Source organism: Mytilus edulis, chromosome 13 (assembly GCF_963676685.1).
Source record: "Mytilus edulis chromosome 13, xbMytEdul2.2, whole genome shotgun sequence".
NCBI lineage: Eukaryota > Metazoa > Mollusca > Bivalvia > Mytilida > Mytilidae > Mytilus > Mytilus edulis.
The window spans coordinates 33,785,939-33,813,189 of record NC_092356.1 but is presented as its reverse complement, the minus strand read 5'-3'; the positions used below and the strand labels follow the sequence as shown (position 1 = coordinate 33,813,189).

The window sequence follows — 27,251 nt, the reverse complement described above, 5'->3', positions numbered from 1 at the left end:
TCATGCAATCAATATTCTTGTCATGTCGAAAGGTTGAGATGTCTCCTCATCGAGGGTGATCCGAGTCAAACATATGAAACTGCAGCAAGCCACTGTTTTTATGTAAATAGCACGTTTAGTTAATTATTGTAATGTTTTATATTGTCTTTATTCTTCGTTATCATAAGTCACAATTCCTATTGTTGTGTTAAGCTTTGATAAGCAAGTTTTATTAAGTGTGTATACAAAATACAGTCAGTCTAAATTGAGCATTGAAACTTAGTCAAAATCTATATTTGGTATTAAATGAGCTATCATATATTGAGATCTGTTTTAGTAAGTAAGGCAAGTGACTTTAGTCATTCTTTTATTATGTTTCAAGTTAGTTTCCCCCGTCATTCAATATTCTGCTAGTTTCCCCATTCTATTTCATAAATCAGTCATTAATGATGTCGTATCATTATTCAGATTAAATGTGACTTCTGCTTGGCCCGATACAATGTTTCAGTCATTTATTTGTATTTTGTAAAGAATTGTGTGATTGCTATTCCAATGTCATTATGTTGTGTTTTATATTATATATCATTCTATCATGTCTATTGTGTAATGTATAATATATTATCACTTGCAAAGCGACCATCAACAAATAAAGTTATATATTTCGAATTGTCTGTATTTTTCCAGTCAACCAGTCAGAGGTTATCGTACGTCAAACCAGTCAGAGGTTATCAGTCAGTACATTGGTCAGACACAAATTGGTCAGGGCCGTAACTAGGGTTTGAATTCAGGGGAGGCAGGGGTTTGGAGGCTGCCGATTGAGGTCCTCAAGATTAGGGGGTTGGGGGCGCAGCCCCCACCCCCTTCCGCCGATTTTTTTCTCTCAGTAAAATGGCTGAAAGTGACCACTTTCCTTTCGATTTCCTTACTTTAGGAAACATCAGTCTGCTTGAAACTTGAAGCAATTTTTATGCAAAAGCAAGCTGAGGTTGCTGTTCGGAGTGAGCGAAGGCTCCGTCCTGAACGTCGTACTTTAGCCTATAATTATTAACATTAAATACATCGTGATCGCAGATTTTTTGGGTTTTCTCTTTATAAAATCAGTGGCTAAAAATGACCCGTTTTCCTTCGATTTCCATCAGTAGTGCTGGATCCTGGAAGCAATTTTTATGCAAACAATAATTATCAGTATTTAAAGATTATTTTGTTAGAAATCAAACTAGTAATTAACAAAACATCATAGAACGCAAGATATTCTTTTTATCGAGGACCTTGAATTTCAATATTGTTGAAAGCTGAACAGACATGTATATAACTACAACCAGATAATATTTCTATACTAGTATATATTTAGTATAAAAAGTCCCTGCTACAACGAATCGGAGTGTTAAACTACCAAGGCATTGACCATTCGTACGATCGGAAGACGTTAAAAAAATATTCCATCAGCTGATTCAGCCGGTAACGAATTTCCGATATCATAAAAGATTCACAATACAAAGGGAACTTACTTCCTCTGCTTGATTGACGGCTCCTAAATAAATGGGAACAGTTAAGTTTTAATCAAAATTGTCGAAAGCAAAGTTTCATATGTGTTCTCATACGAATAACGAATAACATGACGGACGGTCACACGAACAAAAATGATAATACTGAAACGTTTCACTATCGATCAAAAGTCCGGAAAATGATAACACTGTTAACACTATGGTAAAACTGTAAACTTGTGTTGTTTATAATATAAATTGAAGTTCTTCGTGTACATATTGTCAATACATCATTTTATTACTTCGAAAAAAAAATTTTTGGTGTAGAAAATTCAGGGGAGGCAGTTGCCTCCCCTGCCTCATAGGTAGTTACGGCCCTGTTGGTCGCACACATTATAACTGCAGTCACAAGTAGTTCACATAGCAAGTACACACAACAACACACGCCAAGTAGCAAGCTCACAGATTGGTGGACGACCCAAAACGATCCAGCTCTAGTCAATGCCTTTAAAGAACAGCAAAACAGGTGCTCAACCAAGTAACTACCCAGACACAAGATCAAGATCCAGATCAGCACAGAGAGAGCCCTCCACACAACAGAATATTAGTCACCTAGATTCTTCAGACGAGGAATTTTTACAAGATATCGGTAATTTGGTATCAGGTAGTTCAATAGAAAATACACAAGAACCTGAAATTAATAACGTCGTACCTCAAGCTGAAATTTTAGAAGATACCGATTTCAATTTTTTCGAAATGTCTAATTCAATTAATGTGCCAAAATTTTCCGATGAATCTTCTCTTGTACCAACTCAATGGTGGAAACTTTTTGAGTCATTTCAAATCTACTCTAAAATGAACGACGAACAAGCAATTGCTTCATGCCAATTTCACTTTCAAGGTCAGGCACAACTTTGGTTCAACTCTTTAGAAGGTGCAACAAGAGACAATCTGCAAAATCTTAAAGCAGCATTTCTTTTAAGATTTTCGAACCGAAAAACAAGCAGTCAGCTATTCAAAATACAACAACTTGACCAAGAGAGCGGACATCAATATTTAACAAGGATACAACAACTGGCAGTAGGAGCAGCCGAATTGCCAGAAAGTGCTGTTATAGAATTAGCTATTAATGGCATGTCACACAAATTAAGGCCACATGTCATCTCACGTGACCCAAAAACATTTAATGAACTTAGACAATCTGTAGAAATTGCAAATAATATTATTAGTTGTAATCCTTTTGAAAGACAAGTTCAAACTAATTATTGTTCTCAAAATGTATCTCATAACCATGCTAATGCCACTCCTAACTTTAGTGCTAATGATATTTCTGCCTTGTGTTCTTCTTTAGCTGAGTCATTTAAAAGCGTTGTCAGGCAAGAAGTGATGTCAATGCAGCCTAAGCCACAGCCACAGGTACAGGAGAGACAAAACCTGCAGTATGAGAGAAGAGAGAGACAGAGTGACAGATGCAGGGGATGTGGTAAGTTTTGCAAGATAAGGAGACAATGTCCAGCTTTTAAAGTCAAATGTTTTCATTGTGACAGAATTGGTCACTACAAAGAGGTGTGCGAACAAAAAATGAGGGAAAGTCAGAACCCTAACCGATCAAATCATGGTAATGGTTACTAGGGAAACGCGCCTATCCAGAGCATGGATAGGCACATTATCAGTAAATGTGTCAAATCGGCCCAAAACACCAACAACACCCATAACTCTAAAAATAAGAGAAGTGCAAAAATTTTGCAATTAGTTCACTTAAATGGAAATTCTGTTTTAGCAAATGTAAATGGCAATTTGGTCAGCTGTTTAGTGGACAGTGGTGCTTCAGTCAGCTGCTGTTCAGTAAGTTTGCTAGAAAATTTAGGCATAAAGAGTAAAAGTTTTCGTAAACCTTACTTCAATGAAGCTGTGGGTGTTGGTGGTGAAGTCCATAAAATGTTAGGAGTTATTACCCTTCATGTCACACTAGGTAATGTAACAAGTAAACAGAAATTTCACATCTTGAATCACATGCAACAAAAGATGATATTAGGGCATGACTTTCTTAAACACAATAGAATCCATCTTGATTTTGATGAAGAAACATTATTCATTCCTGAAACAGGAACCAAAAATTACACATCAGTCGAAATGAACTCAGGTTTAGCAAGGACTATTTCTTCCATCACTATTCCACCTCTTTCTCAAGTAGACATTCCCATTAGAGCCTCAAGGGTTCAAGGTCAGGTTGCCATTCTAGAACCTTTGTCAAGTTTGCCTCAGCAGTCTTTAGCTGGTGCAAAATGTTGCATTTCACTAGTCAACAGGAATAAGTCTCTCATGCGAATCATGAATCCTACTAAGAAAGGAGTGTTCTTACCTGAAAATTCTGTAGTTGCTTCTGTTTCTCCTGTTAATTCAGAGTCTGTTACGTCACTTAGTCAGAAAGTGGACAACTCTGAACGCAGTCAAGGTACTTCTTTGGGTGATAAAAACATGGACAAAGACACATTGAACTTTAATTTAGACAATTCTGATCTAACAGATCACCAAAAAGCAACACTTACACACTTTCTCCATAAAAACAGGAAAGTTTTTGCCAAAGACATGAGTGAGTTAGGCCACACTGATGTCTATCAACACAAAATTGACACAGGAAATGCCCCACCTATCAGAAAAAGATTTTATCGTCAGTCACCCCATGTCTTAGAAGAAATGAACAAACAAATTGAGGAGCTACTCAAGTATGACATCATAGAGGAATCAAACAGTGAATGGGGGGCTCCAGTCGTCATGTGTCGTAAGAAAACAGGGCAGCTTAGATTTTGTTGCGATTTCAGATCCCTGAATCAAGTCTCGTCAACCAAATTTTTTCCTTTGCCTCGTCTTGAGGATGTCTTTGACTCTATTGGCAAAAGCAAAGCTCAGTTTTTCAGTACTCTAGATCTTTTCTCGGGATATTGGCAGTGCGGCCTTGACCCTTCTACTGCTCACAGGTCAGCCTTTGTAACACCTAGTGGTGTATATCAATGGAAGAGACTTCCTTTCGGTATAGCGTCAGCCCCAGCTTCATTTCAACATATGCTCACTCATGTGTTACATGGTCTCAATTATCAAATGGCTTTGGTATATGTAGATGACATTTTGGTATTCAGTCGAAACTTTGAGGAACACATGAGACATCTGCAGTTGGTTTTTGATAGACTCTTATCAGCAGGCTTAACTCTGAAGCCAAGCAAATGTGATTTTGCAAAGAAAGAGGTTCTTTACCTTGGTCACATAATTTCAAGAGAAGGTGTCAAGGTTGATCAGTCTAAAGTTGAAGCTGTAAAATCTTTCCCAGTACCAAAAACTGAGACACAAGTCAGAAGCTTTCTAGGTCTCTGTAACTATTATCGCAAGTTCATTAAAAACTTTGCGTACATAGCCAAGTCTCTTACAAATCTCACCAAGAAGGATGTTCCATTTGAGTGGTCAGAAAAATGTCAAAAATCTTTTGACACTCTTAAAGATGCACTCTGTTCACCTCCTATACTTGCCTATCCAGACTTAACTAAACCTTTCATTCTCACTACAGATGCTAGTGGAACTGCTATAGGGTATATCTTAGGTCAGTTTGATTCGGAAGGTAGGGAAAGAGTCTGTGCTTACAATGGTCGTTCTCTCTCACAATCTGAAAGTAAATGGTCTATCAGTGAAAAAGAGTGTCTAGCTGTCTTAGAAGGAATTAAAAACTATCATGTCTATCTTGCTAATAGTCACTTTAAGATCTACACTGACCATCAAGCTCTCAAATGGCTTTCTAGTATTAAGCAGTCTACAGGTAGATTGGCTCGTTGGTCTGTCTTATTACAAGGGTACGACTATGAAATATGTTTTCGAAGAGGCAGTAAGAACACAAATGCAGACTGTCTGTCCCGCAGAGAGTATCCCCATACTGATAACAATCTTCCAGAGCCAGAGGACAGCATTCCTTCTATTGAGGTTAATAATCTTTCAACATCTGAACCAAATAATTCTGATCATGTAGAGGTTACATTTTTCTTCACTGAAAATCCACCTATTCAAAGACCTCTCTTAGCTGCAATAGACACGCCCACAGAGTTTAACATCACAACTAAAAATATAGGAGATTGTCAAAAAGATTGTCCTGATTTTAAAGACATATACACATATCTTTCAAACGACATCATTCCTGAAGACAAAAAACATGCAGACAAGGTGAAACATGAGTTCCAACAATATTGCTTACTAGATGGAGTACTTTATCACTTCTTCCAACCACGTTCTAGAGGGGTAAAACACAAAGATCGTTTCATTAAACAACTGGCTTTACCTAGAAAATTTAGGAATGATGTACTAGCGTCTTACCACAATCTAGGTCATTTTGGTTTCGATAGGACATATTTTGCCATGCAGCAAAAATATTTCTTTCCTGGTATGTACCAAGCAGTTGCAGACTATATCAGAGGGTGTGATATGTGCCAAAGAGCTAAACAACCAGCACATGCAAAGAGAGTACCACTGACAAACATGCCAATTCAAGATACTTTCAGTAGATGGCACCTTGACATCATAGGACCATTCCAGGCACTTACAAAAGAATCATACCGTTATATTCTCATAATAGTTGATTCTTTTAGTAAATGGACAGAAGCCTTTCCAGTTAGATCTGAGAGTGCTGAAGAAATATCTAAAATACTTCACAGAGAAATCTTTTCAAGATATGGAACATGTCATAGTCTTGTTACAGACAGGGGTCAAGGTTTCGCCAGTAAACTTGTTGCTGCAATCAACCAAATCTACAATGTAAAACATTCTTTTACTAGTAGCTACCATCCTCAAACTAATTCTGTAGCAGAACGCACTAATAAAACTATTATTCAGTGTATGCGAACTCTTGTCGATGAAAATCAGCTTAACTGGCCTGAACTTCTTCCAGGTATTCTTATGGCCTTTCGGATGACTCCTTCAGCATCATTAGAGTTCAGTCCTTTCTATCTTGTTTTTGACAAGGAGATGAATCTTCCACTTGATACAAGTCTTATTCCAAAACCTGATATTAACAAGAATCTTGTACACCATATCAAAAACGTGCTAGACAACCTGAAGATAGCAAGAACTTTAGCTACAGAAAATCTCAAACATGCACAGGAATACCAGAAATTGCATTATGACAAAAATACAGAAAAACCTACCTTTGAAATACAAGACCAGGTCTTAATGTACACACCAAAAGTCCCTGTAGGATTGTCATCAAAACTACACAGAAAATTTGATGGACCATTTTACATTGCTAGAAAAGGCCTAAATCATACATACAAACTAAGAAGATGTAGCAATAACAAAGAGCTAAAAAGTATGATCAATGCAAACAGACTTAAACTATATCATCCTCCTGACCATAGACGAGACCTTGGTGCACCAGATGATGATGTTCCTCGTCAAGATCCAATGCGCATTGTACCACCAAACTTTGTGCAACCTCAACAAAACGACCAACAAATTGATCAAAATCCCCAAGTAAATGATCAAGACAACACTATCGCCGATGCTGATGTTCCAGATGATACAATTCAAGACATTGATCAAAACAAAACATACGAAATCAGTCGTATCATCAAGTCTAGAAAAAACAAAGGAAACCCCGAGTTTTTAATCAAATGGGCTGGTTATACAGAGAAAACATGGGAACCTGAAGAACATATACCTACTGAAATCATCAGACAATTTTATGCCACCAGGACACAGAAAGGCACTCGCCGCAGACGTCCAGTCAAAAATCCATTCTTTCAGTAGTCATTTAAGATTGCTCCATATGTAGATATTGTACAGGGTTTCCTCCAGTCAAGATATTACATAGTTTCTTTCAATGGAAATATGTTTTATTGTCATTCTTACAGTCAGTCATGTACATATTTTTTTTTATAGTCCACATTTTTCAATCACTTGTTATTGTTTTTTTCATGTCTTTTATATTATTGTATGTCATCTCGACCAGTCTAGGGTCTAATCAATTTAAAAATACTATATATATACTGAGCCGTATGTATCCGTATGTATAGACCAGTCATGGGTCATAGTCACTTGGACCAGTCATAGGTCACTGTTATATTGACCACTCAGGGGTCATTCTCTTTTTCGACCAGTCAAAGGTCATGTCTATTCGACCAGTCAAGGGTCATCGTTTTTGTACCAGTCAAGGGTAACTTCATCGTGATCAATCATAGGTCATAATCAGACCAGTCAAAGGTCTTCAAAGTCATCAAAATTGGTTTATTTTTATGGCAAATCAATAATCATATTGATATCAGTCTGGTATCAGATTTAAAGTCTTCATTGACTAAAGCAGACACACACCATATCTCTCAAATGTAATGTAAGGTTAAGTGTTTTCCATTTGTTATGGCATAATTTAGATCATGTATAATTCTATCGCTTTCTTTTCCTCTTCAATGTGCCATGGTGTCAAAATAATGAGTTATCTCATGTCAATAGTGCTATTAGGAACTCGCTATTCCTATCTCGACACTGTTGCACATTATCTACAACATTCTTACTTTGTTTTCTGTAGGTGCTTTAAGTTATGCCACATTCATCTGGATTATGCTGCTTTGCATTCAACAAGTTGAGCCAACGAGAGAAATTGTGCAACGCATAAATTATGGAGTTGTGTTCTCCAAAAAGTCCAACATCATCTTTGGACAGGAATTCTGGCATCATACATTTCAAGTCCCAATTCCCAAGAAAGAAGAAAGTCAACCATATCCGTCCTGTGATATTGTTCATCAGCATTGTTATATATTGAATCAAGCAATATCACAACTATCTGCAGTGCGAGCTCATATCTCATCCAACATCAATCATACTGTCAATACCATTCATCAACTTGTTCCGAAAGAAAATTTATTAGTGCAGTCAAACATAAAAAGCAAAAGCAAAAGAGGTCTGTTCGATTTTATTGGTTCAATTTCAAAGAGTTTGTTTGGAACGGCTACAGTCAAAGATGTCAACCGCCTTGCACGTCATATGAACATTCTCTCTAGAAACAGTCATAAATTAGCCAAATCCATGGCTCATCATGATGAGTTATTATCATCATATATGTCAAAGACAGATAAGCGCTTTGGAAATATAGTATCAGAAATCAAAAATAATCATGATTTCATTCAAAATGTAACACAAGAAACTGCCAAATTCATAACCGAATTCGAAAAAGTCAGTGCAAAATTATCATCTCTTTCACTCAAACAAATGAATGATAGTTCAGAAATCAATAAATATTTAGAAGAAATCACAATTGGAATCCACGAGCTTGTGAAAGGCAAATTATCACCTTTCCTCGTTCCTCCACATGTTCTGAAACATACTATTTCTCAAATTCAAATTATACTTAATGAGAAATTCAAAGGTTTTTATCTTACTCATTCTGACCCAACTCATTATTATTCTAATGTAAACATGTTATATACACGACAACATTCACATTTGTATATAAGTCTCAAATTTTCTATATCTACTTTTTCTGTACCAATGTCAATGTATGAAATATTTTCATATCCAGTTCCAATAAATAGCACAAGCACTCATGCTACACAAATTCTAGATTTACCTAAATACTTAGTTGTATCAAATGATAATCAATATTATGGTTTCTTTTCACACGAAAAACTACAATCATGTACAGGATCTCATATCCTTTATTGCATAGAAAGTCTGTCTCTAATATCATCTGCATCACCTGATTGTGTATCAGCCTTATTTTTTTAATTCAAAAGACAATATTCATAAATTTTGTGATTTTAGATTTTTGATAGATGTAGTCAAACCCTCATTACAACCAATCTCAAACAATGCTGTTTTAGTCTATAAAACAAATACCTTAGCTTTCGATTGCCAAAATTTTAATAAGATTGTAAAAGGTTGCAATTTTTGCCTTTTAAATATACCTTGTATGTGTTCAGTTTCAACAGATATGCTATTTTTACCCAAGAAAGTAGATCAATGTCAAAATAATTCAGATAGTGTTACTATACTTCATCCTGTTAATTTAGCACTGATTCAGAGTTTCTTCTCATCAGAGACCTATAATTCAATAATGGGTGACACAACGTTTACAAACCCAGCTGTTCTGAATCTTCCCAATTTAAATTTTTACAATCATTCATTTTCACAATTTATTGCCCAAGATCAACAGTTACATTTCAGTTTGAAAAGAATCGCACAGGCTACTAAAAAAGATAAAGTCATATTCAAATCATTGTCCGAATCCATGTTAGATGGACAGATTTCAGCAATCGAATCATGGCCAGATTTCAATGGCATTATCTCCCTTGTTGCTTTAGGATTATCAATCATTATGACAGTAGCATGTGTACTTCTTTTCAATAAAGTGAGAGCATTAACAACTGCGTTAATCCTCTTACAAAAATCACCATCAATTTCAGCATTTGTTACTCCAATAACTCCACCCACTTTCAATTTTGTTCGAAATGTACAATCTACAACTCCAGAAACTTACAACATAGATTTTATTTCACAGTTAGGTCAATGGCCATCACTTGTTTTGACATCTCTCACCATAATTTCATTTTGTGTTGCATTACATTACATATATACCCAGTGTCGTTCTCAGCCTCACACTCAAGTCTTATTAGAAGTCAGCAATGGTCTACATTGTGTTGTTATCCCAATTCTCAATTTACCCCTGTGCCCTTCAGATTGGGAAATTTCCACACCAAGTAACATTGGTAATCTAAGAATTTCAGGAACTTTTATAACCAGATTTCATGTCGATTGGTCTGGATTTTATATAGTCAATATCAATACAAAACAAGAAATCCCTATCCCTGACACAATTCAAATCAATCCGATAAAAGCCAGAATCTTGAAAAATGTTATGTCAACCACGTTTACCTCATATATTTTGATCGCACACCACAAATATTTTAAAATTGTTTAATTTATTTATAAAATTTACATATATTGTCATGTATTAACAAGCTGGACAAATGTTTTCTATCATGCAAGACTTATTCATATCAGTGTCTGTACTCATGTGTTCTATTCTTTCATATTTCAGATGTCATAACCTGTATCAATAAAACATTTCATTTTGGACAATTTCATTTATTTTCAAAATTCATTCGTTGGGGACAACGAATTTCTCAGCGGGAGGGATATATGTGACAGGGCAAAAGTGGACATCACGTCTTATTAACTTATTTATAAAATTTACAATTAAATTTTATATGAAATGAAGTGGACATCACGTCTTATTAACTTATTTATTTATAATTTACAATTAAATTTTATATGAAATAAATAAATTCAATTATTTAAGTAAAAATTGGATAAAGAAATAAATGTGTCAATTTATTAACATGTAACGATTTTCGTTTACAAAGCTTTTTGTGTTATAATTTAAAATTAAGCCATGTAAGTGTCAAATAGATTTCACAAAGAAGGAAATAAGACTTTTGATAAATAATAGATAAAGTCACAGCTTTACATAGTCTTTAGATTTCTCTTATGTAAAGAACAATTAATCTTAAGAGTCTTTTCAATTAGCGCTTATTCAGCCTAAAACCCAAGCGATAAATATTTATGATGTAATGAGGCATGAGGACCGTCAAGGGGTCTCAATCAGTTAATGCTTTGTTAAATTAAGAAATAAACTTTCTTGTGCCTCACCTGGAAACAAAGTCACATGACCTTAGTATTTTTGGTGGCGTTTGTGGTCACTTGCAAAGCGACCATCAACAAATAAAGTTATATATTTCGAATTGTCTGTATTTTTCCAGGTGAGTGCAAATATAAATAGTTATTTAATATTTCAAATATAAGAAGTTAAATTATATTATGTTTAGGGAAAACTAATATTCTAAATTATTCAGAAACTGATTTTAACAGAGTTCATATCTAAACTTAAAATAATCAAGTCATTTTACAATGTTTTATAAAATCTAAATAATGTAAATAATTATGATAATAATTGTTTCACGTTTCTATCTAAGTAATTCAAGTTAGGTCTTTTAAATGTTAAATTAAATAAAACGTTTAAGTAGAGTTGCATTCGTAACGTATTGTTATGTTCAGTCTAGTTTTACATTTAAAGGAATGATTTCAATCTTCAGCTAAGGAAGTGTATCAGTTATTAAATGTACATATGTAATTATTGTTTTTATATGTATGAAAAGGACAAGTTATTTGTCTTATTTTAGCGTAGTTAGTTTTCTTATTTTATTCAATGTATTTTATTAATGAAAGTATCAGTGCGCTGCTGCAAGGTATAGTCAGGTTTTTAGGCAGTTCAATAAAGAGTTACCTCCCATTTGAAAACAGCGTTTTCAGTCAACTCAGATATTAAATCAACATGGGTTTCTCTTTATTAAGTTCTTATGTCATGTTTATCATAGACTCTGAAGGTAAATTCAATTCATAATTCAAGCATAATCATGCAATCAATATTCTTGTCATGTCGAAAGGTTGAGATGTCTCCTCATCGAGGGTGATCCGAGTCAAACATATGAAACTGCAGCAAGCCACTGTTTTTATAGCACGTTTAGTTAATTATTGTAATGTTTTATATTGTCTTTATTCTTCGTTATCATAAGTCACAATTCCTATTGTTGTGTTAAGCTTTGATAAGCAAGTTTTATTAAGTGTGTATACAAAATACAGTCAGTCTAAATTGAGCATTGAAACTTAGTCAAAATCTATATTTGGTATTAAATGAGCTATCATATATTGAGATCTGTTTTAGTAAGTAAGGCAAGTGACTTTAGTCATTCTTTTATTATGTTTCAAGTTAGTTTCCCCCGTCATTCAATATTCTGCTAGTTTCCCCATTCTATTTCATAAATCAGTCATTAATGATGTCGTATCATTATTCAGATTAAATGTGACTTCTGCTTGGCCCGATACAATGTTTCAGTCATTTATTTGTATTTTGTAAAGAATTGTGTGATTGCTATTCCAATGTCATTATGTTGTGTTTTATATTATATATCATTCTATCATGTCTATTGTGTAATGTATAATATATTATCACTTGCAAAGCGACCATCAACAAATAAAGTTATATATTTCGAATTGTCTGTATTTTTCCAGTCAACCAGTCAGAGGTTATCGTACGTCAAACCAGTCAGAGGTTATCAGTCAGTACATTGGTCAGACACAAATTGGTCGCACACATTATAACTGCAGTCACAAGTAGTTCACATAGCAAGTACACACAACAACACACGCCAAGTAGCAAGCTCACACAACCAAGGATTTGTATAGTATAAAATACAAATCCTTGGTTGCACGTATTTTTATTTTTTAGTTCAAGTGTTTTCATGCTTTAAATTTTTGCATGTGTGCTATATTTTATTTGTGCTTAATTTTAGTTGTGCTTCAGCATTAGTAGTAACAATTCGGTCAGTACTGTATATTCTAAACAGGTCCATATTATAACGCGTTGACCTCGTTAAATGTAAATAATTGATAAAATATATATCTTAAAAATAAAATAATTTAACTTGAACTTTTATTGCTTGACATACACGTATGGCTGAAATTTGATAAATATTTTAAGAGCTATCAACTTTGAAATCTACATCTTCAGATGTAAATATCAGTTATATGACGTATTATAATTGATTAACTGCTTTTTAAAATCTCGCGAGGCAATTTATTAACGTCTCCTTATTTCTACTACCAAGGATATGTATCGTAAACTATGGTAAATATACAAATCCTTGCTACTACGGAGGCGTTTGACGACATGCATTAACTACCCATGAGGGTCTCGTACGCGGTTGGCACAATTTATGTTAGTTTTGTTTTAAGAGTTTTACTTTCAGATATAAACTGTGAATAATTATAACCTTTTCTTTTTATTGCAAAATTATTTCAAGGCTTTTTTTAAAAGATTTATTTTAATTGAAAGATCTATAGATGAGTGGGGATAAGACCTTTATCGGGACTCCGGGATCGGGTATTTTTAAACTCGGGATTTCGGGATTGACCCTTTCGGGATCCGGGAATTCTTTTTTCGAATTTGGGGATGTCGGGATTTTAATTTATTAAATTCGTGACCTCGGGATTTCGTGTTTTTAAGCCCGGGATTTCGGAATCAGGACCGTGGCCCTCCTATCCCCCCTCATAGATCCTTTGGAGTTTTCAGAGAAATCGAACAACATATTTTGGAGTTATTGCCCCTGAAATGTCAAGTTTAAGAAGAAATTACAGTATTTGGCATATATCTCAAAACATTAACATTCAGAGCAAAACTGACTTGGGTAAAGCTAATCGGAAGGTTAATGTATATCCTATAATTATATGTAATCTTCAGAGAATTAATTTTTGAGTTATTGCCCCTGAAATGTCTTTTTTAGAAAACATAGTTTTTGGTTATCATATTGAAAACTGTAAAAGATAGAGACACTTGTTAAAAGTAAAACTGACCAGAACAATAACATATATATATATACATAAGACAATATGGTAGACATCATCAATTGACCATTTGTTAGCTAGAGTTGTTGATGTATTTATCCTTTTTTTGAATTTGCATTATGTAAAAATGTTCAATAAAATAGTATCTGATAATAAGTCCACATGTACGAAATCGTCAATGACCCCTTACATGACTTAATGTTATTCCCTTGAAAGACGAATTTTAATACTTCTTTTTGCAGAAAATTTTACAGAGATAAATTGTGCATACCAAATTTATCAAGAAAAATAAATTCACAAACACGACCGAATTCGTTAATAGAAGACTATAACGAGTTGTTGACCTTAAGCGATGAGTTTATCAAATTTGTGCACATATATATTTTATAGTGATTTTCTACAATTTTTGCAGAAACCGTAATCGATAGAGAGAAACTGTGAATAGCTAAAAAATTTCATCAGTATAGGTCAACGTGTCTACTTGTCATATTAGCCAGTTAAAGAAGTTATTACCCTTTAAGATGGTTTTATCAATTTTATGCATTTTTTGCAGAAACTAATTAAGATTAACACCAAAGAAGCACAATAAGATCTACAATTGCGTCAACTTCAATTGGCTCCTTGTATGAGTTATATGCCCATGAATGATCATTTTCCGATAACTATTTTGTTATTAAAAAGGATAATAAATATAGAGGAACTGTAAAAAAAAATGTTCAGCAACTTATGATCGAAGTCCAGAACTGAACCCTTTTGAATTATTGCCCTTGACAGATTTTCTTCTTTCAATTATATGCATTTTTTTGTGGCAGAAACCATAATAGCTAGATAGAGAAACATAGTAAATATCAAAGTTGCTAGGCACGATCTACGAATATCTCAACTTGACCACAATTGTCAACTGGCTCCTTTGAGTGTTATTGTCCCTGATAATCATTTTATGATTTCTTAGTTGTAAAAACGATTGACGAGACGAATTTTAACGACCTTGACTACCCATTAGGTTTTGCACGGACGGTCATGTAAAAGCGATAATAGATAGAGTGCAACAATAGTTATTTTCTTTGTAACTATGTTTTTGGTTTTATAAAGATCAGTCATTCATAAATATACGTATAAATGAGTGACAATTGCAATTAACCGGTACATAAAATTCTACTTTGTCGTTTTCGAACCTAAGTCCTACAGAAAGATATTTTGTTTATCTGTCGGACTAATCTACTAGTAAAGGTGGGTAGTTTACCTAATCTAATAATCATTATAATGACTTCATGGTTCAGCTAACACGCAAGCTAACCAAAGATTCCACCTTTACCTAAACACTCAATGAATTCTGCCGTAATAATTTCCTCGATTTCCTTTTTAAATTGTGTAATTGTGTCTAAAAGATATACTCTTTGTGAGTGACCATATTCAAATTTCTGGTTCATGAAAACGCTTAAAACAAGTTTCTTCTGTCTTCTTCATTTCAGTTGTAGCAGTTCGTATGTATATATACCGGTGTGTCAAATCAGGTTGCTTATATATAACTCATCCATATATATTACGATAGAAATTCAATAATAATGGTTTTAATAATTAATATTTTCCAATAATTGTCAGTTCTGTCAATGTGAATTTTGATTATTGATCACCTGATGCAATAATCCGTAAATCCCTATTACATACGTCATTAAGTCTTGATAATATGATTGCCAGTGGTCAGTTTCAGCTGGGAACAGTATATCTAATATATATCTATATATATATACAGTGCATGGTGTCACAATATCTAAGTAGCATGAGTTCGAATTCCGGTGAGGGAAGAACAAAAAATTGCGAAAGCAAATTTACAGATTTAACATTGTTGGGTTGATGTTTAGACGAGTAATATATTATATACTCCTGGTTTCAGTAAAATGAACACAACACATAACTTTACAACATTTGAAAATGATACGTATTGCGGAATTAATTGTAACGATGAAAGTTCTATATTGTTCGTTTTAGTTTTATATGTTTTTGGATCTTTAACGGTTGTTTTTAATGTTCCATCGTTAATGTTGGTGATATTGACGTTCTTAAGAAAACTGAAAATGAAGTACATACATACGCTAAGTTTGAGTATAACAGACGCTGTACTTGGAGTTTCTTGGTTATTGATTACGAGCACACTTGGAGGAACAAAGCTATCTTTCGCTAACTGTGCTTCAAGATGCTACTTAATTTGTGTAACGTTTATGGCGTCCATGTTTCAAGTGTTAGGAATTTGCGTTGAACGGAATTTGATAATTTGTTTACAGTTAAAAATTGTGAGCGAACAGAAAAAACAAGTTTCAATTTCAATTATTATAATGGCATGGGGACTTGCTATACTACTTAGTGGTATCGTGTCGGCGGTAACTGTCAGAAGTTACCATGGCGACCGTACGTGCTCCTTTGATAGTCTATTTCAAGAACAAAAAAATACAGCATATGGAACATTCGGAATTATTTTTGCCGTTACTCAAATCGGAGTTGTGGTTGCTATGACAACTTTATTAATATATCTTATTCAACATCAAAAGAAAATGGATATGTTAAATGTTCGAAAAATAACAAAATCCGATTTGAAACTGTGCATGACAATTGGTATTATAGCTGTTTTATTCTTTACTGTAAACACACCTTTAACCGTAGTGTATTTATTTGACGGGTTTTCTACCGGTATGTCATCATCCAGAGTTGTGAGGAATTTGTGCTTTTTGTTTGCAGGGATAAATTCGATGATAAATCCATTCATCTACCTTTTCCGAATTGAATACTTTCGAAATTTGCGACGCAAATGTATGAATCAAATTTGTAACTGCAAGAACCAAGTACATCCTGAAAGTACGTGATTTAGGTTTGATAAATAGCATTAATAACACAGTATGGAACGCTTCATCGAATAATGTTGTAACTTCTGTTTTAACATCAAGAACAGCAATACAATTTAACTTTATATAATGAATTAGTTTTTCCTAGTAATTCACTTCATTTTCGTCTCAACTACTTTTATTGCAGGCTAGAACCAGTAAACTGTAGAAATTGTGATTAAACAATAAACACATGGATTACATGTTTAGTTCTAAACATGTTTACAAGCACATTTCTCAGTAAGCACATTTAAAAATGTAGACATGTTTTGAATATAAACACTTTTAAATGTGCTTAAGAATTTAAGTTTTAAGGAATAAAACACTAGTTTCTAAGCTCAACATATTGTCAACCTAAACATGATAAGAACTGAGACATATTTAGACCAAAACATTTAAAAAATGCTCAAACGATGTGTTTAGAATTGTGCTTAGAATCTAAACACTATTATTATAATGTATTCTACAAAGGGTTATTTATACTTTGACTTTGATTCGCGACCGCTTGTTGTATTATACGTCTTTGCTAGTAGTAAGTTGTTTTCTTATTGTTAAACATTTATACAAATAAAAGCCAAAGTGTTACATTTTTTCTTCATGTTCACATGAAAGAAGCCAAATTAGATACGTTTTCCGTGTCTAGATTTTTGTCAAATTATAACATGTTTTCAAAGCAAAATTTATCAAATCTTGTCGTTTTTGTTCGAATGCTGAACATTCCATCAGAAAATGAATTTCCTCTTCAATCGAATTAAAAGTATTACATGTAAAACCAAGTATTAATCCATTTTTTTATCATAACTTTTAGTTTAAATATCTGTCAGGGCATTTGTATTTAAAACAGATAAACAGTGGATTGAAGTAAACTATCAACCTCGTATTAGCCAACCGAAATATGGCATTTTAATGTGAAGCATATTCAGGTAAGACGCTTGCACACTCCTAAAAAATTGTTAAACGCGACATAGGTTATATGACTAATTACAACAGAGAGTTCAAATATATGCTTTAAATAAAAATTATAATGTGCAATATGAACTAGCACAATTCTAAAGCTTTAACGGTGACGACAGTTATGATGTTACAAGAACGATTGCGTCAATAATTCCAAAAAACAGCACTGCACGATCTAAATTTGTAAATATTTCAAATTTAACAACGGCAGAGTAGTTACAACAGAGTCTGCGTATTTAAACATCGCAAACAAACGGCCGTTAAAAAATAATAATAGATTTTGACTGAGGTTAACTAGTTGAACGTGGCTTGGTACTTTTACATCCCTAAAAAAATTAACGAATTTAAATTGTTTAAAATGTAAATGAGATTCGATTTTTCGATAACGGTACATTTTTCTTGAATAATTTTGTACCCTTTTGATATTTTCAACATGATGGGACAAAAAGCATAATGCAAACGAAAAAAAATAATCTGTCAATGTTTCTAATTTCAAAAGGGTGTTTGAAAAAAATCCAGTTTTGTTAAAATGGAATATACCTTTTTTCATTCCACTGACTGTATACCGTTTTTCAATATTCGATAAAATAATAATTATATTATTGAACATAAAAGTTGCTTTGTTTTGCAAATACCGAAATAATTGATATTCTAACACCACAAACAACGCACCACATCTTACCTTATATATATTAGTTTCATAATTTTTTAAGTTTGCTCTTGTACTTTTTATGCATTACCTTCAAATAAATTTTTGTATCCACAGATTAATTTTCATTTTACTGGCCACAATAAAGAATTCAGATACAAATGTAAAAAATCAAGAGTCTTGAGACAAGTCGATTTCAAATTGGTCATGAAACAAGAATTTTGATTAGGAATAGAATTTATAACAGTTTTGATGTAGAAACCTGGAAATTGATTTTTAGTTATTATACTGTGTTGTGTATAATTTAGAGATGTACTTGGGTCAGGTTTAGGAATTTTTTGAGACCCAAATAATACCAATCAAATATAAAGTAAAAGTCAGAGACAGCCTTTTCCCGTCATTTCAGAAAAAAAATATATCTCGAAAAGGAGCTCAACAACATTTCAATATTGTTTGCTTCCTCATCCTTAACTTATGCTCTTTTGGGAGCCGCTTGTCTATATAAAACCAAACGTAATCGTGTGTGTCTCTGGCTGTCGACGACAAAGGTTTCACCAAATTACAATATGTTAATAACCTCTCAGTAAAAGGTCCCTGACACTCTGTTTTTACATGAAGTCTTTTTTGTCGACAGTCATTGACACACACGATCACATCTGGTACCACTTCATCATCAGAGATTAGATACATATTTTATTGTAACAATATTTTCTTATAACACGTTTGAATTAAAATGGAAGGGATATACATATATAATGACTATTAACGAGGACAGATAATATTATATATAATGTTTATATTCTTTGTAACAATCCAATAGTGTTGGATTTTAATCCAATGAAATATCTTATCTTAACTTATGTGGTTTTTATGTGTGCGCTGTTTTGATTTCTATTCTATTAATCATCCTAGATTTTAGAAGGTAATCATAATAAACATACCGGTATATCCATCTATCAATTCCTCATTATTACATTGATGGAAACTTAAGGGAGTTCGTTTCTCAGTTGCAAGATTATTAGCTTTTCGAGACACTAGTTTATATTGATAGGGGATTAATAAAGGAATCAAAAGAGCAAAAAAAAAGATATATTGGTCAATGTGCTTGGGATTAAAGGAATCAAAAGAACAAAAAAAATATATTGGTCAATGTGCTTGTTTTCGAGATATTAGCCATTTTGGCGGGAAAATATTTCCTCTTGACTTTTCATAGCTTTATCATTGACAAGTTTAAGTTTTCAAAAACTATTAAAAAGCTTATCATTACACATGTAAAAGATATATAAAAAGAAAATAGGGGTCAATGGGCAACATTTTTAAGGCATTCAAATGGATAAAACCAGAGGATTCCGAAAATCTGACAAAAATCTCAAAAACAGGACAAGCGAACTTCCTTAAGGTGGTACCTAACACTACAGGGAGATAACTCTGTAAAATCAGCTAAACGTTTTAATTACGTTGTGTTGTTAAGGGTATATTAAGCTTCTCAATGATAAAAATAAGAGTTTGTCAAACTGCTATATAACCAGTGTAATTTTTCTGATAAAATGGTTGGTTCAAAGTTTTTGAAATTTTTATATTTTTGTAAAAGGGTCAAAGTAAATACTTTATCAAAATTTTAAGAAAATTAAACGAGCCAAATTAATTTTAGTTAAAGTGTTAGGTACCACCTTAAGCTGTTTCTTTTGATTTACAAAACAGCGAAGTCTATACAAAAAAAAATACACATCTCTGCGGACATACAACTCCAAGTTGGGTGGGAGCATGTAAGTATTATATTGACATTTGTGACCATAATACCATGGTGGGAGGTAACTTTCATTAAAAGTACCGCATTTTTCTTTATACATTGTTCTCTTAAGATTATTTTAGTGTCACATAAGAATAACATTTTGATTTAAATATTACATATTTTAAATCTGACTTCCAATAAATACATTAAAATGTCATCAATTCCTCAATACATTCTATAACAAAACCACATTTTATGAGAGTTTGAAATAAACTCATCATAGATATCAAGACTAAATTTTGTATATACGCCAGACGGGCGTTTCGTCTTCAAAAAACTCATCAGTGACCCTCGAATCCCAAAAAGTGAAGAAAGGCCAAAATAAAGTACGAAGTTAAAGAGCATTAAGGACCAAAATTCCTAAAAGTTTTGCCAAATACAGCTAAGGTAATCTATTCTTGAAGTAGAAAATCCTTAGTATTTCAAAAATTCTATTAAATTTTGTAAACAGTTAATTTATAAATATAACCATATCAATGATAATTCATGTCAGCACAAAAAGTGTACCCTTTTCCGAAGAAAAAAACATTCACTGCAAACATATCGTGTTTATATAAAGTTGTGATATGCACATATTATTTTCATTATGATTGATCAATTGATAATCGATGTTTAACCGACCAGAATTTATTGGTGGAGGAAGTTAGAAAGACCGGTCAGAACAACATACATTCGGCGGGACAGCTGGCTATTTTGGTCAATTAAGATTACATTCGTTTCGGGTACAGAGACCATTATCAAATTTTCAAATGTTTTTATTGCTCAAAATGAAGAACGTAAATAAGTACTTGAGTTTTGCATTCAAAAGGTCAAAAATGATATTCAATTTCCACAAACTTTCGACTCTCAATAAAAGATTGGACAACACAAATTGATTGTAGTTGTTTTTGAACATTTTAAAGTGTGAATATCCATCTTATTTTCATTATAATTGCTCACCATACCTTATCTACGGTGATCAATTTATGAAAGTTAGAAAACTGTGACCCTCAAGTATTCGGCTTTGAGCGTTCCTAATGAAAGCACAAACAATGCTTGGGACGCAGGATATTTTTAAAGTGTTGTTTTCGTTTCTGTTTAAGAACAACATTGGGTCGATACCACTGCTGATGAATTTTCAAATCAAGACGATATCATCAGCTAAGTAGTCAGCACTTCGGAATTAACTATCATAATTTATAACAAACCTTTCTCAAAGTGTCCGTTCATTCCTTAAATTGATTTAGAAACTCCCTACGTCATGTAATTAGCTACTAATTTTAGGTGCATTTTCGGTGATATTGCTCTTTAACTGTTTCGGTTCTTGTACATCATTGACTTTCAAATTTAGGGCTTTGAACGTTCCTTGTCAAGCTAAATATAGAAAATATATATGAAAGTTATAAAATGTTGTTTTCCATTATTTAAAAGATGGCCAACCAATCTTTTATAGTTTTTTTAAAAATAATATGGTATTGACATGTATTATTATTCCAAAGCATTGATAATATATCTTATTTGAAGTGTATTTGATTTGAAAATTAAGGAGATGATATTTGTACAAAATTTATCACCATATAACCGTTGAAAAATTGTCAAAAAATATCACAGTTATCTCGGTGTGTATATATCTTTAATATATTATGATATTATCGACACGATGGGACAAAATATGAATTAAACAAATGAAAAAGAAATCAAAGAATCATAAAGTTTACGAAAACACGCAGTTTTGTTAAAGTGGAACATAAGGTTTTTTTTGTTTTTTTTTTCTTAATGTACACTGTCATTAAATGTTCCGTCAAATATATATTTTATATAACTGTGATTGTACACGTAGCATAAAAAAAACCGCAATATTTTCCAAATGCCTAAACAACTGATACTTTTGAAAACACAAATAACACATCACAACGTATCATATATAGCAGTTTCACAACTTTTGTGTTAGCTCTTGTATATTTTATAAACACTGTTGAAATAAATGCTTGTGTCCACAGAGAAATTTTCATTTTAGTGGTCAATGATAAATTCAGGAACAAAAATAAAAAGTCAATTTCAAAGAGGTCATAAAACAAGAATTTCAATCAGAAATTGAATTCATAGCAGCGTGGATGTAGAAACCTGAAAATTGATCTTAAGTTATGCTGAAATGTGTATGATATAAGAGTATTTATAATTTGAAGATATTCCATGAAAAGAGACGTTGGTATTCAAACTCAATTGTGTTTGTCACTGTCCGTCAAAATCAAATATTTTAACCTAATAACAGTATGTCAGTCACCTCTCAATCAAAGTTTGTGCATAACAGATTTTATTGTATTTCTTTTAATTAGCTTCACAACAAACGTTTTGTGCAAAAATAAATATTTTTTTTCTCTCTCGATTACTTGATGATATTACCTCTGAAATGTGTAAAAATGTAATTATGTGTATCCCCATTGAAAGTCACTGACATGCTGTATTTAAGTGAAGTCTTTGTATTTGATATTGAACATTTTTAAGTGTGACTATCCATCATATTTTTCCTTAAAAATGCTCACTATACCTAATCTTCGACCCAAAGTGAGCAATTTATGAAACTTTCAGTCTTTCAAATATTCGGCGTTGAGCGTTTCTGATAAAAGTACATTCAGAAAAGCACATTTTTTTTACATCACTGGGTCAATATCGCTGCTGGTTGACCATCGATTCCAGAGGATATCATTTACTCAGTATTTATTACTTTGGTACTGACATCGTTTATCACAGACATTTTTCAACGTGTCCGTTTATTAATTGATACATTATTAAAACCAACATCATAAGGCTTATGCTTATCATGCATAACCCTGAAATAAATGCTTCTGTCCACAGATACATTTTCGTTTTAGTGGCGAAAAAAGAATTCAGCTACAAAATTTAAAAAATCAAAAGTCTGAGCTAAGTCAATTTTAAATAGATCATTAGACAAGACTTTCAATTAGGAATTGAATTCATAACAACGTGGATGTAGAGACACTTTCACGATTAAATTTGATCGTGAATTATACTGAAATATGTGTAAGTTTTAAGAGTATTTTTAATCTGAAGATTTTTCTTGAAAAGAGACGTTGGCATTCGAATGTAATCGTGTTTGTCAATGGCCGTTGAAATAAAACAAAAAACTAACAATTACAGTATGTCAGTCACCTCTCAATAAAAGTTTTTGCGTAACAGATTTTATTGTAATTTTTTAATTAGCTTCACAACAAACGTTTTTTGCAAAAATAAATAATAGTTTTCATCTCTCTCGATTACTTGATGATATTTCATTGATGAAAAACATTGGGTCGATATCTCTGCTGGTTGACCATCAATGCTAGAGGATAGCATTTACTCAGTATCTAGTAACTTTCGGTACTGAAAACATTATAACAAATCTTGCTCAAAGTGTCCATTTGTTTGATGTGTTTTATCATTTGAATTTGCCATTTGATTAGAGACTTTTCGTTTTGAATTTTCCTCGAAGTATTTTTGTGATTTTACTTTTTATTAATTAATAAATTATAAACTGTTTTAAAAACTTCCTACGTCAATAGTTGACATTAGAAACATTTATAGCTATTTATTTCAGGTGCTGTTTTGGTCATATTGCTCGTTTTACTGTTTCAGGTTATTTTTTATATATCATTGGCTTTCAAATTAAGTTAAGGCCGTGAACGTTCCTGGTTAATGTAAATCAAGAAAATACACATGAAATGTAAAGTGTTGTTTTCCATTTCAAAAAGATGGCCGGCCCATCTTTTATTGTTGTTTACAAAGTATGATATTTACATGCATTTTTATCCAGTGTATTGACTTTTTCTATTCTTTGTCATCTTTATTTTTTGTAACGATGAGATACCAAGAAAGATGATCATAAGCTTATAAGTATATTCGATTTGGAAATTAAGGAGACGTAAGACATTTTTAAATACTATTTCACCATATAACCTTTGAAAGTTTGTACAAAAAATAGTATCTCAGTTATCTCTCTTTGTATATTCCTACATATAAAATGTTGAAGCATTAACATTTAACAGTTGATAACCTACGGAAGTAAACTAGTTTTTTTTTCTTGCTCAAATCGTGTTAAAGCTAGGGCCATTATGATTTTGAAATACCGTCAAATCTCCTTATGTGGCCAACAGCCATACATGTTATATCCGACGGTTTGGATGGATTTACAGAATAGAGAATAATGAGCAAAAAGTGCAAAATAAAGGGCAGAATTATAAATGGAGAAATATATTAAAACAATTATAAAAGAATAGCAATTTATTGGATTCTAAAAAATTTTTTTTTTTAGTATAATGAGCAAAATAGACAAACAACAGAAAAAAATAGTTTAAAAAATTGAAGGAATGAAGAACCTTTAATTTAGACACTCGTCAACATTTCAATAAATAAATATTCGACTTTGATGGTTCAAACAGGATAAACACTTAAAACTTTGATTATGTACATGTTATACATAATCTTCTTTAAAGTGCTTATTTTAGTATCTTTGACAAATTATCATTTTATGTTAATGTTCTCTAAAGGCTGAAAAAGAAATGTAATAGCATCTATAAAAAAAAGTTCATATACACCCAAGCTTTTATAAGTGTTCACACAACATATGCTAACTAATCAATTTCAATTGTTCAATTGAGGTATGGAGATTCATAGATATTCTATATTCTAAGGTGTCAAAGTAGAAAGATCAAAAACAAAAGATTATCAATCGAATGCACCGTCGTACCAAAGTGTTACGCTACGTCATTATCGTCTCCTTTTTATTTAAGATTTGTTTGATCATGGTCATGACAAGGTGTCCTCTTATACAATTACAGTCAATAGGTGTAACCTGTAAAACAATAACAATTTTATCTGATTAATTATAAAACTTTTGATTGAAAACGTCTTTTTAACAGAATTTGTAACTGTATATTATTTCACGATATATCAATAAAATATTTCCCTTTGTTATTGCGGTTACCGTTACAAAACCAAAATCGTGTATACAATTTTCCAAACATATCGATTTCTACTTTACTTTAATGAATGAAGATGGGTCTTCTTTAATTTCGAATTAAATAGATAGTGTCTCTGTGTCATTCAGTTTTTTACCCACAAAATCAAATGCACTGACTACGATTTTTTTAAAATTTATACATAAGATTTTATCCCGTTGTTTTCGTTGCCCATAAATGCTTCTTTCTTTTTTAACTACTTTCCATTGTTCGCTTTTCTAAGAGATAATGTTTAGTTATGCCAACGCAATAATCAAAAAGAGTACACGGGTCTTTATTTTGCCTTTTCTCCTCAACGACTTAAGAAGGAGTGATACGTTTGCTTGAGAGCTTTTTGGATTATTTTTTTAGAATTTTTACAAGATAATGTAGAACCCTACAAAATATTGATAAAAGTATTGCTGCTGTAAATTATATCTAAATCCATATGGAATAAAACTCGCGCTATAAACATACTTATAGTAACCTGCATCTAAGGGCGCTACAATTTGATTTTGTATTGGGGACTAGGATGAAATTTAAATATTAGCAGGTCAGATTTGTTGATTAACAAAGGTCAGGATGAGCAACTTAAAGGCATGACAATTTATGTACAAAAGTCAGGATAAACTAATAAAAAATTAGGCAATAAGGCTGGACCGAAAAATAAAGAGGCAGGACAGAGATTACAACTAAAAAATAAATGCAGAACATTTCCCATCCTAGCCAACCCCCACTCCCTCAGCCACCCTACCCCATACAAATCAAATGGATGGTGGTTCGTTCCCTAACTAACAGATACATTATAGATTGTTACACTGTATCAATGCTTGAGAAAGACCAAATATTTCTTAATAAAAACATTTGCTAATCAGAATGCGGTATAATTTGCGTTTTTTCTTTTAATTTGCAGTAATAACTTTTTGAGAATGTGTAAAAGTGATATCGGTCCGTGTAACACTTATCAATTCAAAGTTTTAAAAAGTTTTGAAACTTTAGATTTTTAGAATTTTGATCAAAGTTTTAAAATATCAAAATTTCAAATTGTGTAAAAGTTTCGAAATTTTGAAATTTTAACCAAATTATTAAGATATTAAAATTCTAAATATCGTTTATAAATTTGATAGTTTACGAATTTGATCAAACTTTAAAAATACTAAACATAACGTGCAATTTTGATTATTTCACTTTTTGAAAGTTTGATTTTTTAATTTTTGATTAAAATATCAAAAATAGAAAAGGGGCTAAAAGAGGGGTACCTGTAAACACTGATGTAAACACGACTCTGATAACAATCATTCTTAGTTATAAATAAATAACACGAAATATATCAAATCATTTTTAATTACAAAATAAATAATGGAAAGAAGAAGCCCTTTTTTATATATATAAAACATATTAGACATCACATGGGATAACAGTATCCTGTTTTAAAGTTGTGCATCTATCAAAAAAAATTTGTTAAACCTATTTAAACCGTAATTAAATAAGTTGATTTAAATCTCTTATATAAGGTTAGCGTTTGAGATATATAATTCAGAGCTATTTGGTGTTCCCAGTGCCCAACATGTAGAAGTAACAGTGAAAACTGACCAACTCACAGTAAACCAAATAGTATTATTCGCCTTTTTGACGTTCCTGATGAAGGTAGTTCCAGAAAAAGCGCTTCGGTCGCATGCAACTTTGAACGTTTTGTTTTCTTTTTTGTCGATTGCATGACGATAATATATTGCCTTTTATGAATTACTTCAGTTCCAATAAATAACACGGAAGGAATACTTTTAAAATGTATAGCTTCGCAATGAACGTTGATCTAGGCGCGCTTCAGCTGGCCCCTAGAAAAAGTGTATTGGTTCAGTGATTATAGACGTCATACTTAATTTCGAAATATAACAATAAACTAAAATTAAAATCATACAAGACTTAAAAGGACAGAGGCTCCCGAATTGGGACAGGCGCACAAATGCGACGGAGTTAAACATGTTTCGTGAGATAACAACCCTCCTCTACACCTCTAGCCAATAAAGAATGAAAAACACACAGTAATACGAACAGTAAAACGCACTTGAAAAGGAAATGTAAGTCCTATGTCAGAATAGGAAACAAACGAAACTAATC

General features: G+C 32.4%; 1 protein-coding gene across 1 annotated transcript; it reads left to right on the top strand.

The window, feature by feature from the left end:
- Positions 1-1,849: 1,849 nt before the first annotated feature.
- On the top strand, positions 1,850-9,222 carry LOC139502089 (uncharacterized). The gene is made up of 2 exons (XM_071291442.1): positions 1,850-2,946; positions 8,020-9,222. The coding sequence occupies exons 1-2, from the start codon at positions 1,965-1,967 to the stop codon at positions 9,213-9,215; spliced, it is 2,178 nt and encodes a 725-aa protein (XP_071147543.1). The 5' UTR covers positions 1,850-1,964; the 3' UTR covers positions 9,216-9,222.
- Positions 9,223-27,251: the final 18,029 nt, after the last annotated feature.

What these genes read in the sequence shown, in the direction of transcription:
- LOC139502089 (XM_071291442.1), top strand. Translation starts at nt 1,965, where the DNA reads ATGCCTTTAAAGAACAGCAAAACAGGTGCTCAACCAAGTAACTACCCA. An exon ending in TGACAGATGCAGGGGATGTG is followed by an intron (nt 2,947 to 8,019) that starts GTAAGTTTTGCA and finishes TGTTTTCTGTAG; the next exon opens with GTGCTTTAAGTTATGCCACA.